Source organism: Carassius gibelio, chromosome B8 (genome assembly GCF_023724105.1).
Source record: "Carassius gibelio isolate Cgi1373 ecotype wild population from Czech Republic chromosome B8, carGib1.2-hapl.c, whole genome shotgun sequence".
NCBI lineage: Eukaryota > Metazoa > Chordata > Actinopteri > Cypriniformes > Cyprinidae > Carassius > Carassius gibelio.
The window spans coordinates 7,058,021-7,073,020 of record NC_068403.1 but is presented as its reverse complement, the minus strand read 5'-3'; the positions used below and the strand labels follow the sequence as shown (position 1 = coordinate 7,073,020).

Sequence of the window (15,000 nt, the reverse complement as noted above, 5' to 3'; positions counted from 1 at the left end):
ATTTTTACCCACTTCCCATTTGACCCAACCCTGCATTCCACAAACATGTATGTGACAGACTCTTCTTAGTCAATAAGCAAATGCCTAAACTACAGAAATCTTCAGATGTTTTCATGTGAATCCTGTTTGGCTACAGCTAAATTTCACAAAAAACCACAGTCATCAAAGTAAACAGACTGTATCATGGCCTGTTATAATTACATATAAGTGAGTCAGAATACCATGTGACACATTTTTAATGGCAAAGTGTTACTAAAACAATCTACCGGAATTATATCATGATACTTCCAGAGTTTTCTGAACATTCCAATGAGCCAACACATTTGCTAATGCCAGAGAAGAAGTTCTAGCTCAAATGAATGGCAAAAAATAAATAAATTAAAAAAAGTAAACACATTTAACAGAAATGGTTTGTCAAAAAAATTTGCTGTTTATGGTTCTCAGTGATCAAGTTAATCAATCAGCTGAAGGTAAAAAACTAAAAAATCATCAAAAACCATAAAATAAGCCCATAAATCTAGTGTTATCAAAGATAAATGCCATTCTAAATAAATAATGGCCTCTGTAATTTATTACCAATATTTGAATTTTTTTTATATATCTAATATAATTGTTGAAGGGGTAAAGAACAAAAGATACACCTTTTTCTAAAGGATAGAACAAAAGACAGACACAGAATGACAGAACGATAGAGAGAACGATACAGAGCGACAGAACTATAGAACAACAGACAGACAGATACAGTAGATACGACAGATAGATGGATAGGTGGATAGACAGACAGACAGATAGATAGATACAATTATTCCTAATCAAAGACTGGTAATGTTTAGCATATGCAGTAGTTTTACTCAAGTTCATATTTTGCTTCATGCGATTCAGTAATTTCAGTAATTAATGTCCCACATCAGCCATGAATGCCTGCACATTATACAGCTCAGGCTGAGCTTCTTACAGGTCAAAAGCCCAGCTATGAAAAAGCATTTAGACAGCTCAGACCAAGCCTGCGCTCCATCAACTGGTGTACTGTATGCTTTTCCTTCAGGTATCAGGTGCACACCTCCAGCTATTACCAGTTACCTGATGCAGAAACCTAACAGCCATCCTGCGAAGCGCGTCTCAAGTCGAGTCCAGATCCTCTACTATCCACATTCCCTTGCTCTGCCGAGTCAACACATTAAACCAAAACAAACATATGATGAAAGATAAGAAGGTCGCAGATTACACCTGTATACTTCCCACAATGCTTTGCATAACAAAAAAAAAAGGATCTGCCATGAGGGATATATAAGGGCACGGGACTCTGCCCACACTGCTGGTTTCAGCCAATCAGGTCAATGCTTTCTGATGACGAGCTGAAATGTAATATGATGAACACATGAGACTCTCTTCCTCGCAGCAGTCAGACGACACGAACCTGCTGCTTACGAAACCAACACTCCCTCCATCAGTTTTCCATGAAGGATACCAAGATGTTTCTAAATGATTGAGTAGAGCTCCGCTGGGAATTCGAGAGCAGTCGCTAAATAAAAAGAAACCTCAAAACCCAAGCATGTCGAATGCCAACAGCGGTTGGAGGAGGGAACGTTCGTGTCATTTTTAAGGACAATGGATTCTTATTGACATTTCAAACCTTGTGGTCTTCTTCTGGTAAAACAAGAGGTTGTTTTCTCCCAGCTAATGTGCTGACTACTCACAATGATTTCTGAGAAAGAGCGGTATTTGAGCTTAGACTGTAGGAATATATGAGCACCAAACCAATTTCACGTTCAGATAATGTGAGTTTAGGGACAACAGCGATGTCGCAAAGAACCAGTACTTCAATACTACAATAAAAATACAGTTTCAAAATAATACAATATATAGTAATAGATTAAAATCAAATGAAAAATACATATTAGTTAAATATGTAATATTAACATTTTAAATTAAATAAAAAAAAAAAAAAGAATAAAGTACAATAATAAAAAAATTATAAAATAAAATGTATTTTAACTAAGAAATCATGGTAAATATGTCCAAAGTGCAATAATGTTAAAAGAATGAAAAGCCTTTGGGCCTGATTTATTTTAATTTGGTGCAAACTTTAAAGAGGACATATGTGACCCTGGACCACAAAACCTGTCATAAAGGTCCTTTTTTTTTTTTTAATGGAGATTTCATTATTTGAAAGCTGAATAAATAAATTGTAAGGATATAACAGCTGACATACAGCTATTTGAAAATCTGGGCTCTGAAGGTCAAAAAAAAAAAAAACATATTGAGAAACATTGCCTTTAATAATATCCTAATGATTTTTGGAATAGAACAAAGAATTATAATTTTGACCCATACAGTGTATTACTGATTACTGCTACAAATAAACCTGTGCTACTTATAACTGGTTTTGTGGTCCAGGGTCACATATGATAATCAATATAATAAATATATATATATTAATAATTGATAAAGTAATTAATTACATTAATTCATAATTATAGTGAGTGTACGATTTATAAGAGTGTTCAAAAGCATATATTATTTTCAGCTGTGACATCAAAATTAGCATTGAGAGATGTAAACTTTCAACATTATCAGTAGTGAATCAAACAAAATGTTGAGGGGAAAAACAGAATCAAGCTCTACTAATAAATACTGTAGCAAATAAATATATGTAACACGGTAATGTACAATAGTTTTTTTATGAAACTTCAAGATTTTTTAAAAGTGACGTGACATACAGCCAAGTATGGTGACCCATACTCAGAATTTGTGCTCTGCATTTAACCCATCCGAAGTGCACACACACACACAGCAGTGAACACACACACTGTGAACACACACCCGGAGCAGTGGGCAGCCATTTATGCTGCGGCGCCCGGGGAGCAGTTGGGGGTTTGATGCCTTGCTCAAGGGCACCTAAGTCGTGGTATTGAAGGTGGAGAGAGCACTGTACAGGACATGCACTCCCCCCACCTACAATTTCTGCCGGCCCGAGGCTCAAACTCACAACCCTTCGATTGCGAGTCAGACTCTCTAAACATTAGGCCACGACTTCCCAAGTGACAACAACATAGCACTATTGTTCCTGTTGCATTAAATGACAAAATGCAGCCAATGTTTGAAGTAACACCCTATGCACACACCGTCTAAGAGCACCAGTAGCAGGATCAACTCAAGGTTTCTACCCACACAAGTGGAAATTTAGATCTTGGATCATTTGATATTAGTACCATCACATATTGTATAAACAGACTTAACAGATCTCCGGTCCTCAAACTCCCCCTCTTCCTCTGAGGGTCTCTCCAGCATGAGAGCTTCATTGTTTCGGAGAGTGTTTATGGAGGAACAATGTTCTGCTTTCACTGTTGCTGCGCTAGTGTAAACAACTCTTTTATTCATCCACCATCCCATGTTCTCCACCGGCCCACTCCTGTCCTCCAATCTTCTGCTGTCTCTCTGAGGTCACATCTCTGACACAAACGAATTCCTCAATAATTGGATTTGTGCAAATGCTTGTAATTCCCAAAGCATTAGTGTTTTTTCACAGATAAATACAAAGGATGTTGTAGGTTTAAATGAGGTTTTAAAATAATTTAATGTTCTATAATAAGTTCAATATATAATTGTATTTGCTGCATAAATATATATATATATATATATATATATATATATATATATATGGATTAAACATGATGATTTAATTCAATTAATTTCACAATTTTTTTACATTTTCTTTAAACTTTAGTTCATTTTTTCAGTGGATCGTTTACTTCACTGTAAATTTTATGTCATAGACACAACTCTAGTTTGTTTTTATACATTTTGGATGTAGTAATTGTACTTTAAGTCACAATGACACAGAAGTAGCAGACTAAATGACTGGAGAAGTCCGGCATACATAACCAAAAAGTCATTTTCGCCATCAAGGTAATTATAGTTGACTAAATATTATTAATAAACAAAAATAACAATGCATAACCATAAAAAAGAAAAAATTTAGTTACTTGAAAATTGTAGTTTGAGCTGAAATAATAACCCCCCCCCCCACCAAAAAAAAAAAAAATTACTAAATTTAAATGAACTTGGTACTAAAATACCTCAAACTTAAATAAAAATTAAAAACTGCACAGACAAGTTAAAAAGGAAAAAGAAAAAAAAAGACAAAAATGACAAACCAAATTACTAAAGATTTAACTAAAATTAAGATTCAAATTTTAATTCTAAGATTCTAAAATTAATTTCTATTTGAAAAAAACTGAGTTATGAATACAATTTTGATTAAAAATTATAAAGTTTTTATTTATTTATTTATTATTTTATTTATTTTTATAAAACTTAACAAATAAATGAATCATTCACAATAAGATCTAGTACATCTATTCAGAAAATGTCAGGGTGACTTTAAGCCAGTACCATCGCTTACAAATGAAAATAATAAGTTGTCAAACTCAAATGAAATGAATTATTGTCCTTTATGATTGTTTTTACAAAAACAATTATGTGCCATTGTCTCAGTTACGTAATCTCACCTAGCTTTCACTAATGAACCATAGTCTCAAGGGAAATCAAAACAGGCCTTCTAAACAACAAATCTGCCCTCTAGCTAAAAGAAGCATTTTTTTATGACCAAGTAATTGCAGAAACCTGAAATCAAACTGAAGCACATCTGCCTTAAATTGACAACCAAGGTAAATTCAATTAAACCATAAATTAAAGCAACCCCCCAAACTGATGAAACCCTTAATGGGAAGGGGAAAAAAACTTTCCATCACAAGATTATGAAACTTAAATTAGAGGCAGTATAACCTGGAATTACAAAACGTTCAATGCATCCACAACAGATGACTGATGTCAAACATGATAGAGGAGGAAAGAGATTCACTTCTCTGTCATCACCGGGCGATTAGGACAACGTCTGGAGAGCCTTATAGGGATCTAATGAGTTTACTCTGTGAACAGGGTCTGCAAACTTTAGTGGTAGAGTTAAAAAAGGAAAGCAATGCAGCAGAGGAAGCAAGCTGTAAACTGTCCTCATCATGGCCATTCCTAGATAAGCCCAATCTAATTCCTTGCGGCCAGGGAGGAAATAACAACTTCTGGAAAATCATAAGACTCTGTATAAGAAGTCAGTCTAAATGAAAACAAGCTGACCTTTTTTTCTTTTAAACTAAATTTTGATGAGAAGACAGGAAACCGCAGTACATGGGAACTGATCTTGACATCACTCTGTGTGTCCAACTGAGATCAAACGATCACACAGCTTGCATGAACCAAACTACTGATACATGTGCATGTATACAGGATGTACACCCTGGTGAGAGGAGCAAAGGCCTAAAATATCCAGCGCAGAGGCTCAAACTGTTCCATGTAATTTAGAAGCATTATCCAGCCACAAACTACAAAGAAAAACATGACTATTTCAGGCTAATGTTTCAAAATTGCCTCAGCTCTTAAGATCCGTTCACATGCACCAAGAAAGTCTGCAGACTCCACACCAATGCATAATAACATTTTGTTTATAATAAATTTTGATTGGTTGCCCATGTTATCATCACTCATCAGCTGGGAAAAAAAAAACATTTTAAAAGTGATTCCAACAATATTGCTTCTCTGTGTCATTAATGTTATAGTTTTGGTATGATCTTTGCTATTCTTATAAATTTAGAAAGTTTTTTTTTTAACTATATTGTTATCGTTATTTCATCCTTGGTGTGAACAACCTTTGGTAGGACTAGGGCCAATAGATGATGCCATAATCCATGGCCAATAGAATCACAATGTTGCGACGGCCTTTCACTGGACGCGACAAAGGGAATGTTGAAAATCATTCGAATTTTGTGTCAGCACGTCATAAACAGAACCCAGTAGCAGTACTGTCAGGGATTTTTTGTGTCACGCAATGCTGCATCCAGTGTAGACAGCATCATTGATTATACTGAGCTCTATATATAGTGAATCTCTATTATAGATCAGTGGTTCTATAGTATTTTGTTGTGCCGCAACGCTTGCATCTGGTGTAGACACGGTGTTAGGAATCGTTAGTTGTTTTTCCCTTATAAAGATTCTCGCTTTGGGCACACCGAAGAATAAATGTGTGCATATCTAAAAAAAAAAGATACAAAATAGCTCAAATTAAATTCTTATTATTTTACCATTCTTCTTTCTGGTTCTTTATTGCCTTGAATCATTTAAAACTCTTTAATTATTGAATTCATTTTAATAAACAGACCATTACAACCACCCCTCCCTTCCCCCCAAAAAAAAAAAACATTACTAAAACACATTCGCTCCACCCCCAATGATATATATATATATATATATATATAATACTTTTTTTTTCTTTTTTTTTTTATTACAGAAATTACAGTTTATCTTCATACAGAAGCAAATTACAGCTCTTGCCCTTCAAGAAAAAAATTGAGACAATCACTGTTTGCCACACACTCCATTCAGACTTTAAAGTGATGTGGCAATTTAGGTGTCAAAATAGATTATTAACACACACTAAAGGTTTAATTAGTTTAATCCTTTGAAGAGAATGTGAGTGACAGGTGGAACCATTGTTTCGTTTGAACCACTAGCGCAGCCTGTGCAGGAGGAATTTAAACCGAGTGCCCTTGTGCCTGGCAAAAAGCATTTGCAATAAACCAGCTCGCACTGGTGTACAGTATGTGCAGACGTAACACAGCCTCAAAACATCAGGATGTCTTACAAAACACAGCACCAAAACAACAAGACTACCTTCAGTGTTGTCTTTGTCCTCATGCAGGATGTACAGAGGAAATTATGTCCGAATATGAATCTGCAAACAAAGAATCCTAATTAAAAGGTGTGATTGAAGCGGAAAAACCAAAGCCAAGCAGCCTCGCGGGAGATTAAAGGCAACTAGCCAGAATTAAAAGCCTTCTAGTGGATTAGGCCGGATTGGAGGATGTTGCTCCACGTGTTTGGTCAGGGGGAGCAAGCGGCCCCTAGATGAGCCCGATTAGACACAACAGTACAATGCTAAAACAACATGGTAACAGTAATAATCAGGACTCGATAATGTGAGATTTTCACTTGCATTTGAAACTAAAATGTTCAAACCTTCAAAACCCTATGACTTAATAAAATAAATATGAGTGTTGCATGTTTTAAAGTAACAATGTGGTAATCAGTCAATAAATTATATATATTTGCTGTTGAAAAATATGCCAATTATTGATCAATTATGACCATGTTTAGTGTTTATATTGTACGATGTTAATGTAATAGTACTATGTACTAAGTTAATAGATAAGTAAAGCATTGACATTTTAAAATAAGAGTCCTAGTGTATTTCAGGCCTGCTATAATTAAATGTCCCGCATTATGCAAAAAGTTATTTTATTCCTGTTATTATTGGTATTTTGGTTATGCAATACACTGGATCTGGCATCAGTGTAAACTCTTTCGCCTATTTAATATAAAGATTTTAATAGCATTGGAACAATAATATGTTTATACACAGACAAAGTATACAAAGAGTACATAGTTTAAACTAGGCCTAAAAACTATTACATAATTATTAAATACAGTTTGAAGCTGGAATATTTAAAATGTAGCATACATTTTGCTTTTAAATATCTCTTTGTATCGATTTATTAAGGAACAATATAATTTGATAGTTTTTTTCTGTTTACAATTTTTTTTTATTTTGCTCCTTGGGGAAAAAGTAAGCATCAAGCTGAGATCGTATCTAAACATTCACCCGACAGTAAATATTCAGTCATCAGTTTTTCTCACTTTTTCTTTTCCAGAAATAGCACTGTCCATGGTTACCACAGCTGTTTAGTTAAAAAATAATAATCAAAAACACTACAAAAATAAAAAAAAAGAGAAAAGTGGTTAAAATGACTCATGCACTGTATTGGGAGTATTCAGAAGTCATTTGATAAACATGCAGCAATGATTTCCCTATGCAGCAACTCTCAAATCTCATCTGAAAAGTCACGTTTAGCTACAACACATGAAATAATCAATCATTTAGAATCAATGACACCAAACTAGGTGTCAATATGTTGTCACGTCTCTTTTTAATCTGAACATGGATGCAAATGAGGTGGATGTGTTTGTCATAACTGAATGAGTCACCTCGGTTTAAATATGCAGAATGACAAATGAGATTATTATTGAATGGTCTGCTCCTTACACAAAGCTCTAAAGAAATTGATGACTTAGAATACAGCACAATAGTCACAAACACTATTTTATGATTTTTGTGGGGATGTATAATTGCATTTGTGCATATCCTACACACAAACGAGTCCTCAAACTTTCATTAAGTTAACTTGAATGCACTGAATATTGCTCACAAAAGAAGTAAAGACTTTAAATCAGTTTTGTGAGTGTGAGTATAAGAAGATTGGCTCTTGAGAAGCTATAAGTCTGGGTGTGATTATAACAACTCTTCTCATCCTTACATCAGAATCAGGCCTCTTCTCTCCTGAATAATGAGGTCTGATAATCTGCAGCCCAAGCTGCTCTCCCGCTGGGCCAAACCAGACAGAAAATACCAAGCCAAATGAGGAGGCCACTGGGGTGAACACAATACCTCCACATTGAGACGACAACATCAGCTGTCCATTCGGATGAGGCAACAAGAGGCAACATAGGTTCAGTTGTAAAATGTAGTGAGCTGCCTACCTAGACTGCATTTTTGGGGAACATCAACTCGGCAGGTTCAGTACCTGCCTAGAATGCCCCAACATACATCTGATGTAGGCAGCTCACTAAAGGTAATGAGACACAGCCATAGTTTGACTCAAACAGAGTCAATGTGACTTGGTCCCAGCACTCAAAGAGAGCTCCAGGACTAGTTTATGCATCAATGACAGTTTAAATAAGTTATTTTCTGATGCAACAGTAGCTGAGCTGATATGATATCATAAATAGTAGAGCTGATGCAAAGATTGGGTTATATGAACGTTAACTGAATATATATATACACCTTATAAATATATCTTCTTAATTTTGCAAATACAAAAAAATATATATTGAAATATATACGGAATAAGCACTCAACAAGTGTCTATCATACTTGCAAAATTCTTCAATACGGTTTAAAAAGCATCCTAGGATGACGAGCAAAGAAATTGAGATAATTATTCCATTGGATTGGTCTAACATTTTGTGGTCACTATATAATTCCTTTTCTTCCTTGTGAGATATTTCATAATTTAACTTCACTGTTATGTAAATGTAGATAATAATGCAAATACTGTTGGTGTGTCCAAACTTTTGATTCACACCGTCCAAAATCTAATTTTAAAAATGTATGTACTAGTACTTTAAAACTTTCTTTTACTATAAATTAATTTAGATTTTATAGTATATGGTCCGTACCAAGGTGTGCTGTTTGAAACAGAATAGAAATGAACCAATATAAGCCTATTCAAAGACTGGAATTAGGTGACATTATTTAGACACAACACCTGTGCCTGGATTGTTTCTGGTTTATATCAAAAATCTGAAGTCTTCACCGGAATACAAGAAACCAAACGACAAAACGTCAAACTTCAGTCCTGACTTTTTAGGCCAACCATGTCAGCAACTCCCAAAGCGAAAGCACTACAACAATCCCCGTTATGTTTATATAAAATTGTATTTAGAGGTGGGCGTCTCTAAATGACAAGGATCATTTCTGACCATTAGAAATATAACATATAACCGGCTCTAAAAGTAACTTATTTGGGAGAGTGCTGATACAGTAGCGTCCGCCCTGAGGAAAACTCAACAGGTGAAGTACACAGTACAGAATTCCACTGACTGAAGCAACATTATTATCATAAAAAATGTATGTCTGATTGATCTATGTCTGATCAAAATGACTTATATTCTAGTGCTTAGGATTTATTTTCCGAAATAAACATAAAACTATTCCTGAAAAACTGTACATGACATTCCCTCGGCAGCGATACTTACAACATTGTCGCTTTTATTCGGATAAGCAACTCTTCCTCCACCTTTCACGGGCATCCTGATTTCTCTGTTTAAAAACTACTTCAGCGCTGGAACAAAGGCTATTTTTCCCCCCTAATCTGTCGTTGTCGTCAGTCTCTTGGATTCAGCATGGCTTTTGAGCAAGAGATCTTTGTGAAATCGTTCCTGGTGGAGCGAACAGCGAATAAGGACGCGAAGTCAGACCCTGGGAAACATTTTTGCTGCGAGCGACTTTCAACCCAAGCCAACCTACTTCACGATTGTACCAACAACGGAAAAGGGGTGTGTGATGTGCTTGCACGCAACTTATTTATAAACCCTGCGTTGTAATTTAAAAATACGTGTTTAGTATAAACAATATGCTTGCAAAGTATTAAAAAACAATAAATGTTTAGTCTGTTAGCTTAATATATTTTTTATTGCACTCGTTTGTTAATTAATCATCCTCCCCCGCTTGTCGAATGGTTGCGCCCAGCGGGCAAACATTGATTTAACTGTTCCCTGAGAGAGTTGCATGATAACACACTGAACCATGTTTACTGTCAAGTGTAGCTAACAACTTTAGATATACCACGAAAGAGAAGCTATGTTTATGTCATGTTTAATATAAACATGGTTTATTACAAAAAAAAAAGTTTAAATGCGGATTTAAAAGTTAAGGTCCTGATATGAGGTGTTTATCTCAGATACAGTAGATATGTATTTTAAACAGTCAGATATTGATGATAGTCATTAAAATCCTAATAAAAATGATAAATCGTCAGGTGCACACAAACCGCAAGACAAATTGCCGGGGGAAAATGTTTTTTCTTTCAAAGATTATAAATCAAAATCAATGTTCCATAACTTAATTCTATATATAAGCACTGTTAATCTTTCAGAAATCTTGCAAGTAGTGTACACGAGTATGCATACTTTATGTCAGTATATGTGTTATTTTGGAATGAGTTTATGCGATGCTCTGCCAACTACATAAAAGAAGTTGTAAGCACCCTTCTTTTTTGACTCTCTTATAGTTAACATTAACCTGTGCTCTATAAAGCAAAACAGAAAACAGCCAATATTTCCAAAACTAAATTAAGGAACATTATAAATGTGCATGGTCTATCTTAAGTCCTCACTGAAACGCGAGGGACCAAATGACAAAGTGTCAAAACTCCAGTCTTGATTTTCAGAGCAAACATGTCAACCCTCTCAAAGAAAAAGCACTACAACAATTCCCTTAAGCCTTTTCATGAGATATTTTCATGAGGATCTAAATTTATCTGCTCAGATCTAAATTTAAAACATCTAAATTACAAAAGGACACCCTGGAACATTCAGAAGCTTCTGGTATGACTAATATCTGAGTGTAAATAAACTGCAATAATTAAAAGTGCTTAAAGCAACAGAACATAAAACAATAGAAACATAATACATTTTATGTGCAGTATATGAGCAACTCCCTGTCTGAGACACAATTATGACCTCAGTGGTCCCACTCAGAGCTGTGTACTATGAACAGAAACACCCAGTGAGCTTGTTTACTCATACATGAACTCTGTCACAGAAGTCTTTTGTCATCTCCCAGCATTCTCTGTTACGGATGATGTCACCACAAGAGATGTTACTCCAGCATGGCTGGACACATTACGGATCAGAGCAGCGTCTAAGTATCTCTGTGAGTGATTTCATGATGTTTAGTGAATTATATCATGTTTCACATGCATTAGCATGAATCTTTAATGTCAAAATGTGTGATCAAACATGTGCCTTTTCTTATCTGTAGTATTTGTTGTGGGTGTGTGCACATGTGGAGTGCGTTGTTGTGTTAAGTGATATTCTGTATACTGACCTTGCTGTAATCATGACAGCAAGATGCTGAACCAGTCTGATTCAGTGACTGGCCTCTTAATCACAAGTGGATAAAAAAAATATGTCTCTATGAGTATTGGCTGCTGGGGTTGTGTGCAATCCAGAACTGAATCGAGAAGGCCTTTTTGATTCAGTTTCAAATGCTGAATTTAAACAAATAGAAAACAGAAATGTAGTTTAAATATGAATTTAAAGTTAATAATAGTTTTTTTAAGAGCTGTTCAATTGAATGTTCTTTTATGTTTGTCTGAAATGAATTTCCTTGACTGCTGATTCCATTTTGCCCACATGGGCAATCTGATAATAAAATTCTCTATATAACACCCACTTTTAATGTTAATGGATTAAAAAAAAAATAGAGAAAAAAGTCCTATATTTTTTTAGCTGAAATCCTGGAAGGAGTAATATATGTTGTAAACTGCAATGTTTTCATTAATATATTTCATTATGAATAACTGATAAACATGATATCACACACCCAACATGTGAAGTATGATATTAATAAACAAAGATGGTAGTAATTAAATGGTAAAAATGTGGTAAAAAAAATAGTATGCTCTTTTTTACCTCAAAGTCATAATATGATTATATATATTTAAAAATGTGCTGGACATTTTATTTAAATTTTTTTGGCACTTTACCAATAAGGGATTTTTGCAGAGATGTCATAAAAAATAAAAATAAAAAATAAACATTTTGCATTCCTCAAATATTTTTTTCTTAGTGTAAATACACTTTATTGATCTTAAGAACCTTTTTCTACTATAAACAAACTTTTTGTGGAATGAACAGTTTCCTAGGATGTTAAAAAGCCTACGTCGAAGCAATATGGTAACATTTGAACATGTTTTGTTCATATTTTCAAAAAAATCTGACACTACTGAACTTAGTTTAGAGGAATACGTCTAATAAAAATGCATTCTACATATCAGAGAAAAATTCTAAATTAAATACAGTTTCAACCTATGACTTAAAAATAATTAAAATGCTGATGGCTATTCTTTTGGCAACACAACATCTCTAAACCAGACTGCCATGAATTTATAATTAATAAAACCCTTAGATGTGTGGAATAGAAGCAAGAATGCAAACGTGTACAGGGACCTTTTGTGCAGCACAGGTGCATCAAGTGTGAACTCAGCAGAGGACAAAAGCCTGTTTCTGTGGCCTGGATTGGGTCTGTCACTGAAATGAAAGGGTACGAGAGCGTCTCTATCCCTCGGCACATCCACGTTAGGTGTGATGAAAGGTGAGAAAAAAAACAAGAATTCAATAAAATCTGGCATATGGACCTAATTAGCACCTACAGAAAAAGCATGTCAGAAGAGCAGCATTAAATGAGGTAAAAACACTCTGGAGTGAAGATGCAGCTCAGAATGAAGACTAAAGCAAATTGTGATCCAGTGGCCTAGCGGGCATGTTTTGATTCAGCTGTCTTGCACATACTAATTAGAAAAGATTAACAGGCAGTTGAGTTCACGCAGTGGAGATGAAGTACAGTGTGGTGGCTTTGCAGTTATCTCCAGTTTCCTAAAGCCCTTATTTAATTTTAATCAGAAAATAGGCATGCTTCTCACCACAATAAACATGGAAACATTTTTAAAAAGTAATGACGGTTCATCAGGGAGGCAAAAAAAAATAATAATTCTAAATTATCTGTTTAGTATTTCAATCAGTTTACTTAGGGGCTGTTTACATGTAATACAGCGTTTTTGGCTTAGGATATGTGTAAACGTGAATCGTTTTTAAAACACTGTTGTGTATATGTGAAACTTTTTAAAAACGCAAGGGTAAAACTTTTCCGTTTTTGACTACATCGTTGTCGTGTAAACGTAGCCTTAGTAGTGTACATAACCTAGATGGACATTATGCAAACACATAATTTTAACCCTGTAAAGCCTACTGTGTCATGTTTTATATGACAATCTACTACATGCCTTCTGTCATCTGACCGAAAGCTTAGACTTTTTCAGCAGGTAAAATGTCAATTTAGTAACTGAAATTAAAATAATTATAAAAATGCCCCCCCTCAGGTCAGGTTCATGTGTTTTTTGCTGTGTAAGAATAACTTTTATATTTTTAGTTATATTTCAAGATGAACACACTAATACTGAAGCAATATTTTCTTAATTATCCATACTGCATTAAAAAATAAAAATAAAAGTTTTTTAAAGTGTGATTAAAATAAGACTTTTGAAGAATTATGATTTGAAATGTTATTGGGAATTAGCGTTAACTGGCATTTATATGCATTTTATTTAATTGAGTTTCATCCTAATTTATGGCCATATAAATATCAGCAACTGCACTAAATTGTATTTTTTTTTTTTTTTGCTCAGTTTGGGCCATTTAATAAAACTGAGGTTTTTTTTCTATTCAAGGTACATATTCTCATCATATCAGCAAAAATATGACACAACACATACGCAAACTTTTTAAAGAAATATGTCTAAAGGTTCAACAAACCATTCTTAAAAAAAAGCACAAATGTTGACTATTATGTAAAAAGTCAGGCTTTACAGAGGAGGCTGATTGCATAAAGGCTCCTTTGATTGTAAACGGACCAATCAGAATGCACATACAGCAACACTGCTCCTTAAGAAATGCATTATAAATAAAAGCCCACCCTCTGGATATCACACATGATTATAGGTCAAAGGTCAGTAATAATGTTTTACCCTGCACAGCTCTGGATTGAAGTTCAAGATTGCTATTGCTGCTGAAATATGTATTGGCATGAAGTATGAAGGGTGTGCCCTCTAGATTACAGTGCCTGCAGCTACGCTTGAATGAATAATACATCTCAAAAGTGTGAGGCCAGCTCGACTGGGACAGAAATAACCAAGATGAATGAATGAATGAATAAATAAATAAGTCCACATAAGGTACATCCATTTGAGTCAATGTCCAGTTCCTGCAGGAGAACATGTGAGCTGGAACACAGAGGATCTGACATGGTCTAAACATCATCATATTAAGCATACTTTAGATTTATGTACAGCATGTGAAGCTGTCTTAACTTATGGTTTAGGTTACCATCATTATGAATAAAAGTAAAGCTGAATGGGCCTGAATCTACTCTCAGCAGGGAAGAATTGTTCATGTAATACCACTTGTAAACACAAGAGGGACACTTTTCACATGAGTGACTAGATCTCATTCATATGATTAAGAAGTGATGTTTAACTTCACAAAACCAGATTG

General features: G+C 34.6%; 1 protein-coding gene across 5 annotated transcripts in view; it reads right to left on the bottom strand.

Annotated features, from left to right (window-relative positions):
* The window catches only part of LOC127963294 (tight junction protein ZO-2), an 82,327-nt gene that overhangs the window by 49,664 nt on the left and 17,663 nt on the right, over positions 1–15,000 (bottom strand). The window contains exons 1-2 of one of the 5 annotated variants that reach the window (XM_052563114.1): positions 9,925–10,207; positions 6,724–6,784 (exon numbers count right to left, since the gene is read on the bottom strand). The exons of 2 other annotated variants lie outside the window; for them this stretch is intronic. In XM_052563114.1, coding sequence (XP_052419074.1) covers positions 6,724–6,784; positions 9,925–9,929 — 66 coding nt within the window. In that variant the 5' untranslated portion in view covers positions 9,930–10,207. Of the gene's footprint in view, positions 1–1,080; positions 1,174–6,723; positions 6,785–9,924; positions 10,208–15,000 lie in introns of those variants that run through there. 2 more of the 5 variants (XM_052563117.1, XM_052563118.1) reach the window with 2 other exon arrangements.